Source organism: Megachile rotundata, chromosome 12, assembly GCF_050947335.1.
Source record: "Megachile rotundata isolate GNS110a chromosome 12, iyMegRotu1, whole genome shotgun sequence".
Lineage (NCBI taxonomy): Eukaryota > Metazoa > Arthropoda > Insecta > Hymenoptera > Megachilidae > Megachile > Megachile rotundata.
Genome location: NC_134994.1, coordinates 6,964,989 through 6,983,459, shown reverse-complemented (window position 1 = coordinate 6,983,459; position 18,471 = coordinate 6,964,989). Strand labels below are relative to the sequence as shown.

The 18,471-nt window shown below is 33.0% G+C and overlaps 2 protein-coding genes and 1 non-coding gene across 9 annotated transcripts; all 3 read left to right on the top strand.

The window, feature by feature from the left end:
- The first annotated feature begins 6,874 nt into the window (after positions 1-6,874).
- On the top strand, positions 6,875-10,492 carry Fer3HCH (Ferritin 3 heavy chain homologue). Its single transcript, XM_076538222.1, has 8 exons — positions 6,875-7,124; positions 7,289-7,513; positions 8,324-8,508; positions 8,620-8,799; positions 9,079-9,132; positions 9,178-9,451; positions 9,511-9,702; positions 10,082-10,492. The coding sequence occupies exons 1-8, from the start codon at positions 7,026-7,028 to the stop codon at positions 10,379-10,381; spliced, it is 1,509 nt and encodes a 502-aa protein (XP_076394337.1). The 5' UTR covers positions 6,875-7,025; the 3' UTR covers positions 10,382-10,492.
- On the top strand, positions 7,771-7,842 carry TRNAA-CGC (transfer RNA alanine (anticodon CGC)). The gene has a single exon. It is a non-coding gene; the product is annotated as a tRNA-Ala (tRNA).
- A 203-nt stretch (positions 10,493-10,695) lies between the features above and the next one.
- Positions 10,696-18,456, top strand: LOC100877871 (uncharacterized). 7 transcript variants are annotated; one of them, XM_076538300.1, is made up of 7 exons: positions 10,698-11,354; positions 11,647-15,365; positions 15,427-15,862; positions 15,971-16,514; positions 16,587-16,865; positions 16,936-17,577; positions 17,707-18,456. In XM_076538300.1, exons 1-7 carry the CDS (start codon positions 11,126-11,128, stop codon positions 17,807-17,809), a joined length of 5,952 nt encoding a protein of 1,983 aa, XP_076394415.1. In that variant the 5' UTR covers positions 10,698-11,125; the 3' UTR covers positions 17,810-18,456. The 7 variants fall into 7 exon arrangements, with proteins under 7 accessions (XP_076394414.1, XP_012135105.2, XP_076394415.1 ...); XM_076538297.1 differs by having other exon boundaries at positions 15,427-16,514; positions 17,707-17,844; positions 18,003-18,456; XM_076538298.1 differs by having other exon boundaries at positions 15,427-16,514; positions 17,707-17,849; positions 18,003-18,456.
- The last annotated feature ends 15 nt before the right edge of the window (positions 18,457-18,471 follow it).

Sequence of the window (18,471 nt, the reverse complement as noted above, 5' to 3'; positions counted from 1 at the left end):
TATAAACGAAAGATTGTAATACAATATAACAAACAGCAGAAATATGTTTCGCTTGGTAACATGTAGGAATTAAACTGTGACATAAATAATCTCTTCCCAAGTACAATCAGATATTAACAATCAATATTTAATAAAAAGAAGCACCGTCGTTGAATAATTGATAGGAGAACGCGATTGTCTAATGTAGGCCAGTGTTCCGATATTTTGAAAAGCTGGAAGTCGTAAAAAATCGAAGTACGAAATCTCGTTAGAGCCAAAAAAAAAAGTTGCAATTCACAGAAGAACTCTATTTTTCTACGCCAATGAGATTGGCAAGGCTTCGCGTGGGGCGGATGAGATTAATCCCGTTTACCTCAAGCAGATTTAAGGCTTCTTATGCAACTTCACGCCCGTACATTCGTATGCAACTGTCCATGTACCCGTGTGCAGTATTTTCCTTCCAAAAATATGTTTCTCTTAATCTAATCAAACTAATCGCCGTAACTAACTTATGCGTCTGAGCGACATATCCATAACCGGAATATTCGAAGAAATGCCCTAAGCTCCAAATCTGGAACAACTCTGTTTCAACAGAAAACATAATCTCAAAATAAGTATTATTAACACAGTAAGACAATTAACACGAAGGTATTAAAATTAAAAATACAGAAACTTTCTTAGAAAAATTCTGAATATTCTGCGAATCCAATTCTAGTAAAGATTGTTTAAATCAGAAGAAGGCTCGGTGTGAAATCCAAACTGATGTCCACCCTTCTGACACGTAATACCAATCTGATACTGCGACCGCCGGTTACCCACGCACTATATCACATAACAAATTTCTTCTTTTCTACACAATGGCGTCATTTACTTAATTCTGTATAAATAAAATACTCGACGCTAACGGCAGCCACGTTTATCCTTCTACGATGGCGACGAAGAGGACACAATGTAACATAGGAAAGCCGTCTTATGTTTCTGTCTTATTTCATTGTAGATTTTCGATATGAAATATGACATAAACTTAAGGTGGGTACCTATATGATCGTGAGAAATGCGTCCATTCTCCAACGACAACAAGAGAAGAGGACAGAAGAGGAAAGAAGAATGAATATCATATGTGATGGTATCGTATGTGAGTCAAAATATCTATACTGTATTTACAAATTGCATGTCTGCATGTTTTGTATGATTCATTTGCATGAATAGCATCATGTGATTTTGAAGAACTGCATGTACAATTTATGTATAAATAAATGTATTGGATAAACGAATCGAATGTTGACACTTTGATTCCTTGTGCGATTATCGAAACTCTTGAGAGTTATAATTTTAGGTAATTGTTTAAGTTTGGAAATCTGTAGATTAGTTATCAAGTATTAGTTTTACAAAACCAAGATTTATGGATTTATAGAATATTATAGTTTTGGGTATGAATACAATTGCAATGACTGCCAAGTTTCAACGACTGCACAAGATTTGAATTAATATTCTAAATATGCACTTTCCAAGTTGCGAACACATAGGTGCATGAAATTATTGTTCTCTTTATTTTATCAACCGAAACTTTATTTTAATTCAATTTTTATTCGAACCTGAATTTATAATAATTGTTACTGAGAAAGGTTTTCAACAATTGCACATTTGAACCAAATTAGTATTCCACATATGCACTTCCCTAAGCTGCATGAAACACATAAGCATGTTACTGTCAAGTTTATTTTATTAAATTTACAATATCATTGTTAACTACTATTTCGACAAGCAACACGAAATTTGGACAAAGAATTTCAAATACCAAGGGAGAAGAATCTAAACAGGTGCCCGAATTATTGGAGAAGGTAATGGCCATTAGCTAATAATTAGACCGAGATAAAGGATGAAAAAGAAACGGGACAGCGGATATCTGCAGAGTCAGTGGAGGAGTCGCAGGTTGGGCCAGGCAGACGTGAAGCCTGAGGATCCAGGGGGTGCTAAGCCCTGAATCCTGAAAAGTGTTCAGAGCTTACTCGGCTAGTGTTACCCTCCACGCCACCGTCCTCTTTTTCTTTCTCCACATTGTGTCTCCTCGAGCAGAGGGAACGCACGGCAGGGGCGTAAAGGTTGGCTAAGATGGCTCCTCATCTTCATCCGCTTCTCGCATTCCACCCTTATTACGGGCCGAGTAACTTTGCTCGAAAAAAACTGTTACCCCTATCTCTCTTCCTTTGTTTTCGAATTATAGCGGAATAAAAAATGACTTATGATTTAACCCCATGTGTCGATGTGGATCTCCGGAATTTATTATACGACTCGAGAAATCAGTTGCTTAATTTTTAATCCTTGTATTTGAGAAGTTTTAATTTTTAAAGAAATCTTTGTATGTTGGAAGTAAGGTATAAATGTTCGAATTGTATTAACTCATCTTTAAGAGATAATTACCGTGCTGTGCAGTATTTGCACTAAAAATTTTTGTAGATTTTCAGCCACATCTTTATCATGTAACCTCCTTTGTGGGAAGCCCCAGTATGTGTTGATAATACGTTAATTGTACTGTATACTCCCGTCGACTTGTGTCAGCAATGAAATTGAACAATTTTCCATTCCACGAAATCGCAAGAAAATAAGAACGAAATTAGATTGGAGAAATTGTCTTAATCGCACGGTCTCCTTGGGTATAACTTCTGGTAGCTGAATTAAATTGGAGGGAATGTACATAGGAAACAGAGCAAGAACAGTAATAGTAACAAGTACAAGTACCATTTTAGTGGTCACAGGCCCTGAATCGAGCACGATAGCAACGGTTCAAAGCAAAGCATAAAAATTAGGTCATCTTAATGCCGAATCCCGCTATTTAACGAGCGGGCAGCCTGCTTTGCGTTAGTATGTATGTGGGATACATTTTAAGGATTCACCTCTTCACAATATCATTAAACACTACTACAAACAGCCGCGCTGCTAACAGACGACAATAGCCAGGTCACAGGGTGAACAGTTACATAACGAAATAGGAAGGTTTATGTAATCAACGAAAACTGGACCTCAAGAAAGCCGAAACTCCCCTGACGTTTGTATCAAGATGAACTTAAAAATGACCAGATTTACCCCTGCATCAAAATGGGACAACAGCATCGAAAAGAAATTTCAGACATTCGAAAGATAGTTTAGATCAAGCGTCTCACGTAACGCATGATTATTTCATTAAAAAATAGAACAATCGTTCGGTATTCGATCGTCCAACTTCGGCACCGCAAATACGATTTTGTTCGTAATGCCTGTGCCCTTATTTCCCAAGAAACACGTGTCTTGTGGCCTTAAAGCAAAACGTCCATTGGTCGATGTAACCTAAAGCTACCCCCTGATTGGTCGATGGATTAGATGACCACGTGGTGTCCTGGTATATAACCAAGGGTGAACTAAGAAGGTATCGGCAGTTGTGCACGAAACATGGACAGAAAAGTGCGAGCATTTTTTCATTAACCTGCGTCCACCTTCGCGTAGTGATAACGATACGATCAAGTGCCTTTACCCGAAGATTCTGCAACTCATACAAGTCTCTCGAATTTTTATAGTTTACGTGGATTAAACGTAAATTACGTGAGTGGAGCGACTGGACCAACGTGTAAACGCGACTGTGTGAATCCAAGATAAGAAGAGGACATAGAATCCAAAGCTATACTGAAGTTTTAGCATCAGAATTGCTGAGTGTATTCGAGCAAAAGTTGGGCTCAAAAAGGCTTTTAGATTTCTATACCAAGTTCTAATAATCTGACAGGGGGTTGCACTGTGTACCCTTTAGTCGAATCTTGATTAGAAAAATAGATCTTGAACTTTTTGGGATCGTAGGGAAAATGAACTTGAGGAGTAAATTCCAGAGGATAACGAATAGAAGAGGACGTAGCTATGATGTGTAGAAATCGTGGTAAGTTCATCGTAGAAATGCACGGATAAAGAGATCGAAGCCAATGAATTTTGTATGGGAACCGAGCTATTCTATCGGCCTATAGAGCCGCCATATGTCCGGTCCCCACAAGTTACCTTAGAACGCATACACTTGCTGTGAGTTCGCGTGGACTTTGTGTGGAAATATGTCAGTAGAAACGATCGATTTTTAGAAGAATTGTTTCGAACCAATTCTTGTAACTGGTCACAATCTTCGGTAGAACTTTCGTCGAACGCTTTTATCGAGTTTCATGAAAAGCTCTGCCAGGTACGATGTTCAAGAATTTCTGGGAAGACAAGTACCGAGGTGGTAAAAAGAGCTTGGAAGACGGAGGTTGATTTTTTGAAAATAATGAGAACAGAATGCAAAAGGAAATATGTATTGTGGTAAAAGACAACAGCACGTTGTGACTTTAGTCAATCGACGCTCATACATTCTTTACTACTTCGTATCCTACTTTCATAAATACGCTAATGGCTGTAAGAGAGCGAAATTAGGTAGCGGTAATAGAAAGGGTAGTGCTCACACTATTGGCTAAACTTTCTGTACAAAGAAAAATTAGTTTTGCCGACGTAGTTAATTATTTATATATTTTACTGCTATTCTACTCTTTTAATTTCGTTAACAATGGCACTAACTTTTAGTGATCGAAATTAATTTTAAAAGAATACTATGTACCTTCGTACCCCACTTTCGTAGTTTCGCTAATATTTGCGAGGAGAATAAAGTTAAAAGGGAATCTTTGCTATTAAGCTTGATGAGGCAAATGAAGTCATAGCTAATAATTTAATGAGAATTTTCTTGGGGTCATCTACTGTCTCTCAGCTTTTCTGATAGGAGTTCTTTCATCAGCAACGTGAAAATTCAAAAAGAGCTACGGTTTAAAAGGAAACTATTCGCGTAAAGAGGAGAAAGAAATAATGGACCCCAGTGCAGCTGCTGGCCACTGCACAAGATTAGACATAAGACTCTTGTGCGTGTGACAGCGGCTATGATGGGGCTTCCACGAGGCTTCGACGTAACGAGACCTATATCCTTGTGAGAAGACCACTGAAACTTCGAAACGAATACGACAACTCATTTCATCAATATCCGTCGATATCAGAGGTTCCCAAAGTGTGGGACTTGACTTGGTTTTGACTGGGTTATTAAACATTTAAATGTAAAATGTTTTAAAGTAGTATAGCAAAATTCAACCCTTCTCTTATGTGTTTAAAATATGCGTTTCAAATCATTAATGGGTTGTAAAAAATTAAAGTTTCCAAAAATGGTACCTGGTACAGTTTGGTATAACTTAAGTATGTAAGAATGTTTTGTACTCTTAATTGTAAGCATTATTGTTTGGTGATATGAAGATAGTTGTGGTGGAATGTATATTTCTGATGTCACATAAGTATATAAAATGAAGTATATTAAAGTATATATACTTTATGTATGTAAAGTATTTTTAAGTATGTATAAAATACTATGTATTTTCAGGTTTCAAATTATGGTGGAATATTTATAAAGCAATGGGTTTCACTGTAATATAATCTAGCATATATAACACTTAAGTATGTTTATTATTTAATGTAAGTGAATCCAGATGTTTTGCTCAATATGAGAATAAAGTTTGAATTAATCTTTTGTTTGTTGTATAATTTTTTACCCTGAATATTTTATGTACTGTATTATACAAATTTAACATGTTTGCTACCAACATATATGTAAATTTAATTTCCTATGTAAGATCATAATTATTCAATGTGGTTTAAGATGATAAAGATTAAATTCTGTAACATAATATTCAAAAAAGTATCATATAGCACAATTTACAATAGATGAGAATTATGTTATTTTATAACGTAGGAAGTAATTTCTATTGAACAAATTTCCAATGGAACATTGGTGACAAACATGTTAACATTCAATAATCATCTTCAAATATATCTTATTTAATCTTCTTTCCTATTAGAATAACATAAATATTAATGCAAAATACAAGTTCGTTTGCAGAAAGGCACTTCTCTCATTCCTTTATCGATCAGCGATTCGTTCATTCCTTCACTCAAGTTATACCACAACAATCATTCGTATTAATCACACTTTTTATTAATGTGTCTCATTCAGACTTTCTGTCTTTATAATGTAATATCATACAAAATACCATACACAATAAATGTATATGCACTTTCAACAACACATAACTTTGTTGCTACTGGTTGAATTTTTTCATTTTCTGTAATAAATCAATGAATTATATCAATATGGTTGACAAGTTATCTCTGAAACATTAAAAATGATACATAATTTCAAATAAAATGTGTCAAGCAATTTCAAGAATGTGACACCAGTTTTATATGAATGATAACCTAACCTCAATATCAGTAAACCGATACTCTTAATTAAATGAAATATAGACATGAATGGAATTAACAAAATATAAACAAAGAGATAATTACAGACATAATTACGAACATAAGAATTATTATTACATCACATAATTATCAAAATTTATCCCGAAGCTGATACATTCAATTACATTCGACTCTATGTGTTCTTGAATCTGTCCAAATTGAATGGCGCTGAAGCGCTCTTTCCCATTAGTTCAAAAACGGAATAAACGAGAATCAGAAAAGAATATTTTTAGAACGCACATTACTCAAATTAACATTCGAAATTAAGATAAGTACGTAAGATTAGTTCTAATAAACACGAAAGACATTGTATGTCAAAAAGCATTGTATATTATTCAAAATTATTTTTTACGAAAACTTGAGAATCCAAGCGCGGTAAAATTTGTAAATAAAATAAGGCGTAAATAAAATTCTACTAACTCAAATAAAAAGAACCCGTTACTCAATAGGAAGGAAATACAGACAAAGCTTTATCAAATAAAACTAAAACGATTAATCGTCTTAATTAAATTTTCCTATTTGCTGACATTACGTTCACGGTCGTAAATTCTGAACTTGCGATTTCGATAAATGATGCGCACCCGCGCTTGCGTGAATAGCTAGCGTTCGGCATTGTCTGCACTTGGTGCAGTATGTTTTGAAAGAGCAGAACGACAGGAGTGTTATTCGATCGCCTGGTGTATTTTTGTGTTTTATCTTGTCCAACGTACAGCTTAGCACAAAACATCATGAGTTTGGTCAGGCAAAATTTTCACGAGGACTGCGAATTAGCCCTCAACAAGCAAATCAATATGGAACTGTACGCCAGTTACGTCTACCTATCTATGGTTAGTCGACGTATCGATTGAATGGTTATTTTTAACGTTTGCATCTTACATTGATATTTAAATAAAAATAAAAAAGAAAATGAAATAAACATATTCCCGTTATTTCGCCCTTCGCTTCCCCAAACGTATCCTTCGATTTCGTGACGGTTGTTACTTTATTCCAGGCTTATTATTTCAACAGGAGCGATGTCGCTCTGCCCGGTCTTTACAAATATTTCAAAAAAGCGTCCGACGAGGAAAGGGAACATGCCATGAAATTTATGGCGTATCAGAATAAAAGAGGCGGCAACATCATTTTGACAACCATCGAAAGCCCGCCCAAAAATAATTGGAACGCAGCTAAAGATGCTATGTCAGAAGCATTAGATCTGGAGAAAAAAGTTAACGAGGTATGTGTATACCTTCAAAAATATAAAAATAGAAATTTTTACCATTTAAATGACGATTATTTTTTTTTTATTTAATACTATAATCATTTAAGGTTAAGAGAACGATGTATATATTCTATTTTTGTAACTAAATTCTATACGTTACAGTACGTTTTTAATTTTGCTTCGTCTGTTAATTCAATTAACATACATATCATAACTATTCGGTAATATCTTAGTACCCACTTTATGCGATTTTAGAGACTAATATCTCAATCGGGGGTGTAACTCAGTGGTAGAGTGTCCGCTTCGCATGCGGAAAGTCCTGGGTTCAAATCCCAGCTCCTCCAAAACTATTTTTTTTTCTTTTCTTCGATTGTTCAACGACAGAAATGTTTTACAATAGCAACATAATATTTTTAAATGAACATATGCAAATGTTGTGAATGCAAATATTATTTCTGCGCTTTTAGTATCTTTAGTTCAAAATATGATACAATGATATTTTTTTATTAATTATAAATATAATGTGTATTATTTGTTATTACAAGTTATAAAGTATTTATTGAATATTTGTTAAATTACTGTATTAAATTACTGTATTTAACAAATATTTGTTATGTATAAAAATATAGAAAAATTGTGCAAGTTACTTAGTGAAAAGATTTAGGGACATACAACAAAAAGGAACATTCTTTCACGAATTTACAAAGTATATATAAATATGATTTTTATTTTATAAATGTTATTTTTACTTTAAATAGACAAAAGCTATTTGTTGCAAAACCTTAAACTTTTTAATCAATAACTTAATTAACAATTTTGTTTCAGAGTCTCCTGGAATTGCACGCTCTTGCCTCATCACACAACGACCCGAATTTCCTAGATTTCTTAGAAACCGAATACCTGCAAGAACAAGTGGACTCCATCAAAGAAATTGCCGATCACGTGACAAATTTGGAACGAGTTGGCGAAGGACTCGGAGTATACATTTTCGACAGGGAACTCAAGGATTAAAATATTATTGAAGAAAGGAATAGAAAATTATTTTGAAACAATTAATATACTTTGCACAAACGGAACTTACGAATGCAATTTACAATAATGAAATCAAAAGATTAATGCAGTTTAGAAGAACGAAAGAATATTGCATTTAAACAGTTTCTATCGATGGTACAGTACTTGCATAATTCTGATAAGGACATTTCCGACAAGTTACTACATACTTCCTCGAATGCCACAGACTGTCAATTCCAAATAAAATCAGTAGCTTTTAACGTGTTATTAGATGTAATGAATACTGCGATGTACTGCGCAACGTTGTGTTAACTTTATTCGCAATAAAAGTTGATAATTCTGATTATGCCGTGTTTACTTGCACTCGCTCGCAACAATGTCGATAAAATGTTCAGGCTGAACTCGTAAATTAAGGAAACTTCGATATTACGTGTAATTACGATGTTATATCGAAAAGAAAAACAATTGCGCGCAGATACTATGTGACGTACAAATTTTATGCGTAAATAACAGCTATTTATAAAATATGTATATAAATCGCACGTAAACATGTTGAAATCGTATTGCAGAAAAATTTTTGTCAGCGTATCGCATCCACATTTTCGACGCTTATGTAATACACAGTAAGTCTGCTAAATTAAATAAATTTATCGCGACATAATAATCTGAAACAAAATTGCTAATATTTTTTTGAGAACATGCAAATCACAGTATCTTGCACATGCGCCGATCACGCAAAAATTAATCTGCCAACGAAAATTCAACAAAAAGGATTACCGACTTTTGTCATCATGCAAAGCCTCCGATCAATTCTGCATCGACAAACCGATGAAGTGGCCAAGTGGCAACTTAGCGAAGTACAAATTCCACGAGGACACCGAGAATATTCTAAATGAACAGATAAATATTGAATTAAAAGCTTGCTATCATTATTTGTCCATGGTAAGATTTAAATTTTTGTGTACTGTTCAATTGTAACTATTTCATGTACGAACAAATAGGCTGCATATTTTGGACGTGTCGACGTAGCGTTGCCCGGTTGCGAATCGTTTTTCATACAGATGCATCACGAAGAGCACGAACACGCTCTCAGGTTTCTAAATTACATTCAAATGCGCGGGGGGCGTGTAAATTTGTGTCCAGTACTGCCCCCCAATGACCAAGATTGGAAATGTCCTCTGCATGCGTTTAAAGTAAATATATCGAGTACCCCTAGCCTCTAATAACCTATTCCTAAATTCACAGTAAATACAACACTGTCCATTTCTGTCCAAAACCACTTTCTGCCATCTTCTTTCTAAATTTTTTAGCTTCACTATTGTCTGAGAAAAATAGAGAAAAAATAACATTTAGATACTATTTTATTTTCTACGATAAGCATGAGTCATTGACGCATGAGTCACATTTCAGTACCATACTCTACATTCTACATTGTTGCACTTCACTCAAGTGTAGAGATTAGGAAAAATACTCAAATTGCAAAATTTGTAAATTTTTTAAGTTTTAAATTCTTTAATTAAATATAAATGTTATAACGTTATTTTAATTAAACGTTATTTAATATTTTTTTAGACGGCTTTAGAATTAGAGACTGAAGTAGCAGAAAAACTGGTAGCTGTAAATACCGTGGCGGAAAAACATGGCGATTTAAATGCCAGTGACTTTATTATTACTGGCTTCATGGAAGATCAAATGAAAAGCGTAAATGAAATGGGGAGATTCGTGGCTGTTTTATCTGGAATCGGGGATCAAGCACTGGCACGTTTCATATTCGATAAAGATTTACTGAAAAATTATGTTGTACCGAAATTCAACGTTATTCGCACAAAATTGCATGTAATGAAAACAAATGGCGCTGCCGTTTCCATGTAAAATTAGGCGGGAATGTGTAATCGTTTTAGTAACGTATATTGTAACGTCTGTTATTTCTTTGATTGGATAGAAATAAAGGTATAAGTTTAATAAACTACGTGTAACAAAGAATTTGATAATGTATGAAGTGTAAATTAAAAACTGAAGTCTAATAAAATATCGTTCTTTGAAGTTCGAATTACTATTACTAAACACAGTAGTATATTAAGAAAAATTTATTAATAGCAGATGTAGATAAAAAAAGATATTATAAAAAATTCGTTTTGAATGTTAAAAAATAACGTTAAAAGTATCAAGACAATAGTCGCACATTTTTGTATGAAAATGATCGTCTAATTTTAGAACATGTCCGTAATAGTGAATACCAGCCGTCTCATGTCATATGTTGAATACGACATAGCATGGCGGAGTTGTTGCATGCATCTCATCGTGAGGATAGAAGTACTTTGAAAGCAGACATTGTGGCGGATAAGTCATTTGTATTTTATATCGGAATCAGTATTTGCACTTGATTAAATTTTAGTTGATTTTGTATTCGGATAAAAAAAAAGGTTTTTCACATAAATTGATTCGTTAGAAATAGGAGTGTGCGTGTGTAACATTTGGTTCAGTGGGAAATCGGAATTATCTGTAACGCGTAATTAACCCTAAATTTTATGTAACGATATTATCGAAATTGCAAAAATCTATTTTTATTATTTCGAATGGACGCGATTAATTGTCGTTTTGAGGGTAAGTCTAAGAATGGCTAGCGATTTATCGAGTGAGTGTACCGAAACAATTGGAGTGCTGGATGAGAAAGAAGAAGGTGAAATATCCTTGGAAGATGTAAGTTCTTCCGAGGAAGGACATTTAAATTATGGATACGGAAGTAGGGTTCCTCAATATTCTGACTGTTTATCAACGCAACATAATGCAACGTGGCGCACTTCTGCCAAATTTTATCCTTCCAAAGGCTCTTCTAATAGAAGAGGTAAATTTAATATATAATTTTTTTTTAGCATTTTTAAATATTGCAATTGATAATACGTCGATTTCGAGAACTTAATATGCTTTAGTTTTTAAAATAAATATAATTTTGTATATTTTGTATTACTTGCTTTCAATATTCTTTCATGATTTTTGATTTATTAATGAAACCTGATTAAAAGAAATTATTTCTTTTATTTATATATACTTATATTCTATAAATATTATTTGCAATACATTGAATTTTTATGCACAATTTATTATCATTTTCGACATATCGTGTTCTAACCAAGTAGAAGTTGACCTTATTCTACAAGATGCAGTCCAGGGAAAAGAAAACCGTCATCAAATCAAAGAATCAGGATGCATTGGAACAAAACATGCAGTTTCCACACTTCAAGAAAAAAATGATGACCTTGTGCCTATATCGAGTGACAGTGATATGGAAATTGTTGGTCTTGCAGATAATTCTAAACAAATAATAATATATTCTTCCTCAAAAAATAGAATAAAAAAGAAAAAAAAGAAGAAAAGAAGTCATGTAACTGTAATGTCAATGGATGATTTAGTTTCTTCGTCTACTGTGGATGTGGCTGTAACTGAAGATATCAGTATACTAAAACATGATGCGATAAAAAATAATTCTTCAAGATCTCATCATAGAGAAATAAGTCCTATTCGTAAAACTAGTAGGTCAAGAATGGTTTCAAGATCACCTCCCAGAAGACATAAATCTCTTATAAGAGCACGTTCTCCATTTAGAAGATCAAAATCTCCAATTATTCGTGCTAGATCACCAATCAGGAGATCTCCAAGAAGACTAAAATCTCCTAAACGATCACCGTACAAATCATCAGGAAAAACAATTCCTCGGAAAACATCGCATTCTGAGTTGATGTCTTTGTCTCATAACTATACAGAAACGCATAAACTTCTTAAAAAAGTGAGAAAATTAGATTCGATAGGAACACATTCTTTGCAAACGATGTTAAGTAAAAATAAGGAACATGCATCTTCGTTAAAGGAAAAGTTGAACATGATGAAAAAAGTTTCTGACAATAATAGTGATATATCAAATTCCTCAAAAGAAAAATCTGGTAACTATATGAGTAAGCAGGAACTTAATGATGCAGATGATGAAGAGGATTTAGCATTATTAAGACAAAAAGCACTTGAAACTAAACAAAACAAATCAAATAAATCTAATGATCAACCAAAGACTGAGACTACAAAGAAAGCGAATGTAAATGATGATCAAGATGAGGAGGATTTAGAATTGAGAATGATTGCGTTGCGTTCTGCAGTGTTGAAAAAACATCAGAATAGAGTTCAGAAGGGTATAAAATCTAGGGCATACAAAAAATCGAATGTTTCTCGAAGTGAAAGTCCATTCACTCAAAGCTTTTTAGATAGTATTCCCATACCTGGAGAAGAATTGTTAAATTTTGCATCACCACCTCATACACCCCTTCCTATGAATGAAGATAATCATACAGAAGACATGGAATTAGATACAGATGTAGAAAGAGAAAAAGAAAAGTTGCCATATTCTCCTACTGATAAAATTACCACCAATATACCTATGGATACAGAATTATTAGGTATCCAACCATCTGATGTATCATTCATTAATCTTAATTCAGTAAATAATAGTCCAGGCTTTAATGTATCTATGACACCTAATCAGGATAATCAATCACCTTACCAAGGGAAAATAATTGAAAACCGAAGTTTCTTGCCGAATGTTGTATATTATACACCCTTGCAAAATTCAATATGTCCAACAACAAATACCAACATACAGTATTCTCCAACTGATCAAGTACAACCTTCTAAACCAGATTTTATGAAATCTCATTTAAATGAGCCCCAGTATGGAAATACATGTAATGTTCTAAAAAATATTTCTGAATTTACTGATATCAATTCAAGTCAAGAAATGCCTTATTCTCCAACTGATACTCCTGTATATGATCCTGATTTATCACATGCACTTCCACAAACTCTTGGTCCAATTACTACCTCAAATTCTTCCTTAGCCACCTTGGAATCTTATAATCCTGATACACATGGAAGTAGTAATCAATGTAGCCATGTGTTGAAAGCACAACAAATACAAGCAACAAAACAAATTAACAGTGTGATTGAAGATGGACAATTAAATAGTGCAGAAACACTCCCTCTAGATCCAGTTACTGGTTCTATAACAACTTCCCTTATGGAATCTGTATCACCTAGTAGTTCAATGATAACAACTGATGACTTTCCTGAAACTAATGCAAATACATGCCCACTGACTGATTCTATTACACAGGCTAAGAGTGCAGAGAACATTCCAAATAATTTAAACAATATTAAAGAAATAGTGCCAGAACCACTTTATATGAAAGGAATACCAGATATTACCAAAGATGCAAACAAAATACCAACATTAATTAATAGGACACTTGTTCCAGCACCAATCCTGAAAACAAATAAAAAATTACAGCAACCATTATCTACAAAGAAGTGTGTCACACAACAGGAACCTACATTTAAAAGTGCAGAAATGCAACCAGTTGTAATTAATGAAGAACCTGCAAAATCAAGTACTGCCTTTAAACCAATGAAACTAATGTCCATCCCCCAAAAATCCCATTCTGTTCTAACAATACCTACTGTGTTTCATGATACATTACATGAAGAGCCAATTCTTGATAATACAGTTACAAATAAAAGTACCTCCTTAATAAAAGATAATCATAATTTATTGCTGGTACATGATAATACAACTACAAATACGGAAGACTTAAATAAAATTTGTGATAGTAAAAATTCAGCTCAGAAGAAAAGGAAACATATAAAAAAGGGCCAAAAAAGAAAAAGTGTCAATTCAACTCCATTGGCTAGTAAAAAAATTGCGTTACATTCAAATAATGACAATACAAATATCACAGATAAAATACAACATGAATCACCTTGTATGAGTCATTCTAATGCAAAGGACAGTACAGTTGCATCTGTTTCAGAAGCTCCACAAAATGTTACTATTCATAAAACTATAATTTCTTCAGAAAAAGATGAAACCATACAAACTGAAGATGCTTCATCTAAGACATTACATGAAATTAAAAATACAGAAAATAGGAGAGAAAGTTTAGATGAAGATGAAGAAGCATTAAGAGCAATTTTATTAGCTTCTTTGCCAAAAAGAACAAAAACTGTCAACAGTGTGACAAACTCAGGTACCGTCACAACAGGATCAGTTACACTTACTGCACCAACTCAAATATTTACTAATCAAACTGAACTAAAAACAATACCTGTGGTTAATACAGTCAATACAATAAGTACTAATAGTGCAACAGGTTTGATAAACTCATGCACTTCTGAAAATGATAAAAACCAACCAAATTCGAAAGATCAGATAAATAATACAGTTCCACAAGGAAGTTTACCAGTTGAAACAGTAAAAACTTTAGGACAACCAATGACTTCTGGGAGGAAAAGATCACTTATTGTGCCTAAGGGTCCACAAAAGAAACTTATAAAAAGAATTGCAATTCCTGCAAGTACAAAAGTTGTAAATAATGCAAAGAAGTATCAGAATTCAATGCTTCAAAAGAAATTAAATTTACAAAAAGCAGTGTATAACAAACAGAAGGTAGCAGAAAATAAAATTACATCTAAAATACAGTCTACTGATAATAAATGGTCTACCAATACAAAAATATTATCTGATACCCAAAGAATTGTTATCAATTTGGAATCTGATTCAGAAAGTGATTCTGAATCTGAACGACGAAAGAATAAGATTGCATCTGCAACCAATTCACCCACAGTAGAAAAAACTGAATCAGCAAATACCACAGCAGAATTTGAAAAAAATGTAGAACAATTTTTACGAGATGTACGAAAAAAACAAGAATCTATGGCAGCTGCAAGACCAACTTCAATGTCACAAGTACCCAAAAAAGATACAGTATTAAATACCAAATCAGAGCAATTAAATTCTTCCAATCTACATACACCATTGGTAAGAATCACATAATTTATTATTACATGATGATACATTCAATTATTTAATATTTTTACAGGCTGTACGTCATTTACCAGTATCACAGCAAGAGGAATATCGCCGACTAAAACAACAAATTTTAGAACGTGAAAAATTAAAGTTACATAAAACTATAGAAAATAATAGTTCAACAAAAAATATGAATATAGAAGTATCTCCAAAATCCGTGCTATCCAATAGTCCAAATAAAAAATTGTACTCTAAAGTGAATCAGACGACCTTCACCAAAAATCAGGTTATAAATGCACAACAACTAAATAAGGAAAACTGCTCTAAAAATTCGGACTCAATAAAAAATACACCTATAACAAGTACAAATAATAATCAGTTAAGCATTAATAAAGTGTGCAACATGGATAAACAAGAAAACATAAATCTAAAACAAACAAAAACAATAACAAATCTGCGTGTGACCACCGAAAATAATTTAAATACTCTCGGAAATAAAATAACTGGTAATTTTACTCAATTAAGAAATACATCGCGCAAAATTTTTGAAGCACCTATTCATAAATCTCAAGCAAAAGCGAAAATTTCATCCGGTATAAAAATTCTGTCCACAGATGAAGTAAATCGAAAATATGTACAAGTACAAGTGAAAAATGATACAATGGAACGAGTAGTAACAATAAAAGATAAAGTGACCTTAAATAATAAAACGGTAACTAATCGAGTTGAAAATATTTCTAAAATTAATGATAGTAATAAAAATGATACAAACCAAGTTGTACAGTCCATTGGAAAGGAAGTTCGTACTAATGATACTCCATCCAGTAACAATAATTCAGTGGATTCGGAAGCATCAACTATTATTTTACCAAGAGGAAATCAAACTATAGGAAGAGAAAGTAATGATACAGCCGAATCTACAGTCCTATTATCGGATTATCAAAACAATAGACATACATCAACAAGTACAGAAAATAAAGATGATAGTCAATCTCTGCTATCCAAAAGTAAAACAACATCTAATAAAATGAGCATAGAAGGAAATTGGGAAGCTATTAGAAAAGATGCTAAAATGGAACTGAATACTCTTATTAGTCTCTCACGAGAGGAACAAGAGCGACGTTTAATGGATACAGAGCAGAAATTAGTTATGAAACGGTAATTATAAATATTACTTTATAGCATTAGATATACATATATGAACATAAACAAATATTTGCATGTTAACAGGTATACAATTTTGGATGACTTGGCAGAAATGTCAAGTAACATTCGTCAGTGGCACATGGAACGTGATCTACAGGCAACCCTTGCAGCTGAAGTGAAGAAACTTAGAGAGCAGCTCAAAGTTGCTGAAGAAAGATTACAGTTGCAACGTGATCGTATCAATAACATAAGTCCAAAAGTAGTAGCAGCACATGGAAAGATCACTGCTGGTAGAAAAGAATGTTTTAAACTTGTAACAATTTGTTCAACTCTGGGAAATAGAATTGTAGGAAAAGAATACAGGTAAATAATGTATGGAGTTATTACCGATTATTATTAAACAAAATTATAAAAATTCATTAATCTCCTACAGGGTACCTGAAGCTGGAGCACAACTTTTAGTTAATAGACTGAAAGAACTTGCCAATCATACGTGGCAGCTTTCGCGGAAAAAAGTACCATCCATTGACATTCCTGAAATATATGATTCATCGAAATTAGAAGATGAAACTGTATTTACTACGTACACGGAAATTTCACAAAATGAAAATTTATTATTAGAAGAGTACAATGTAAATAATGTTGATACATCAATTTCGCAAGAAATTGATTGTTCAGCAAAATCCACCGAAGCTGAAAATACTACGTCATTAGAAGTAACTACAACAAATGCAAATGTAAATGAAGAACCAAGTGAACAAGAAAATGTGGAATTAAATAATTTAACTTTAACTAATGATGATAAAAGTACACCTGAACAAATTAATACTGAAAAGGAAGTATTTTCGGATCAAACAAAATTGGATGATATTCCTGTTGCTGTGGCTAGTACTTCTAATTCAAAAGATGTACAAGATCTAGATCCTAAAGAAACGCTGGAAAGTAACGTAATCAACCCTGGATCACTAGAAGATTGTAACGAGAAACTAAGTCCTAAAAAGTCCGACAAAGAGCATCAAACAAAAAAGATACTTTTACCTTATGAATCAATATTGGTGCACTTTAAAGTGCCAAGGTGGGTTTCTCTTTTTAAATATATCTCGGTAACTTTTGTTTACTTATTTGTTAATAACGCGAAATTGTTTTTATTTAAAAACTAAAAATGTTGAGCATTTTTTTTGTGTTTTTTGTCATTCTTCACTAGGAACACGAATCCCAATGGCGTTCTTTGTCCATACGAGTTGATGGGGACTTGCAGTGATGGCGATTGTCAATTCATTCATCAAACAGACAGTCAAGCCAAGTAGCATTTAGCTACTAAAGTGGCATTGTTAACTTATATGTAAGGTGGTTTTAATCTTTAATCATAAGATTCAGAAGGAGTTAACAAAATAAGACTCAAAAATAATCATTGAAAGTGATCAAATGTTTCTATAATTAGAAACAATGTGAAATGCATAATTTTGTTGTAAATAAATATTACCACTTTTATAATTACAGGTACTGTTTCTGATGAACCAATATTTCATATAGATGGAAGAATCCTGCTAACCAGAAGTAACGTCTGAAGATGGTAAGTTGTCTTCATCATGGCAGGAGTTTGTGCACAAATTAAAATAACCATTTTATTATGTAAGAATCTTAAATTTTAAACAAAACAAAATTTTTAATACCGTGCTATTTCAAGCTTCTATTCTAACGAAAGTTTAAAGAAGAATTTCTGCAAGTGTTTATTTTTTACATATGTATATAAAGTGTCATATATAAACTGTAAGTAATTAGTGTGGTTAATATAAAAGTAAAAGAAGAAATTGTTGACCGATTGTTGAAGACAGCCGTACAACAGGCCAACGTCGGGCATTGCAACAAATATTCATTTCGTACTTCTATATAAGTTACCTCATAAAAAAATCTTGTACCTGTATAATAAAAGATTGATATTTTTTTCTAATAATGAGTTTATTTATTT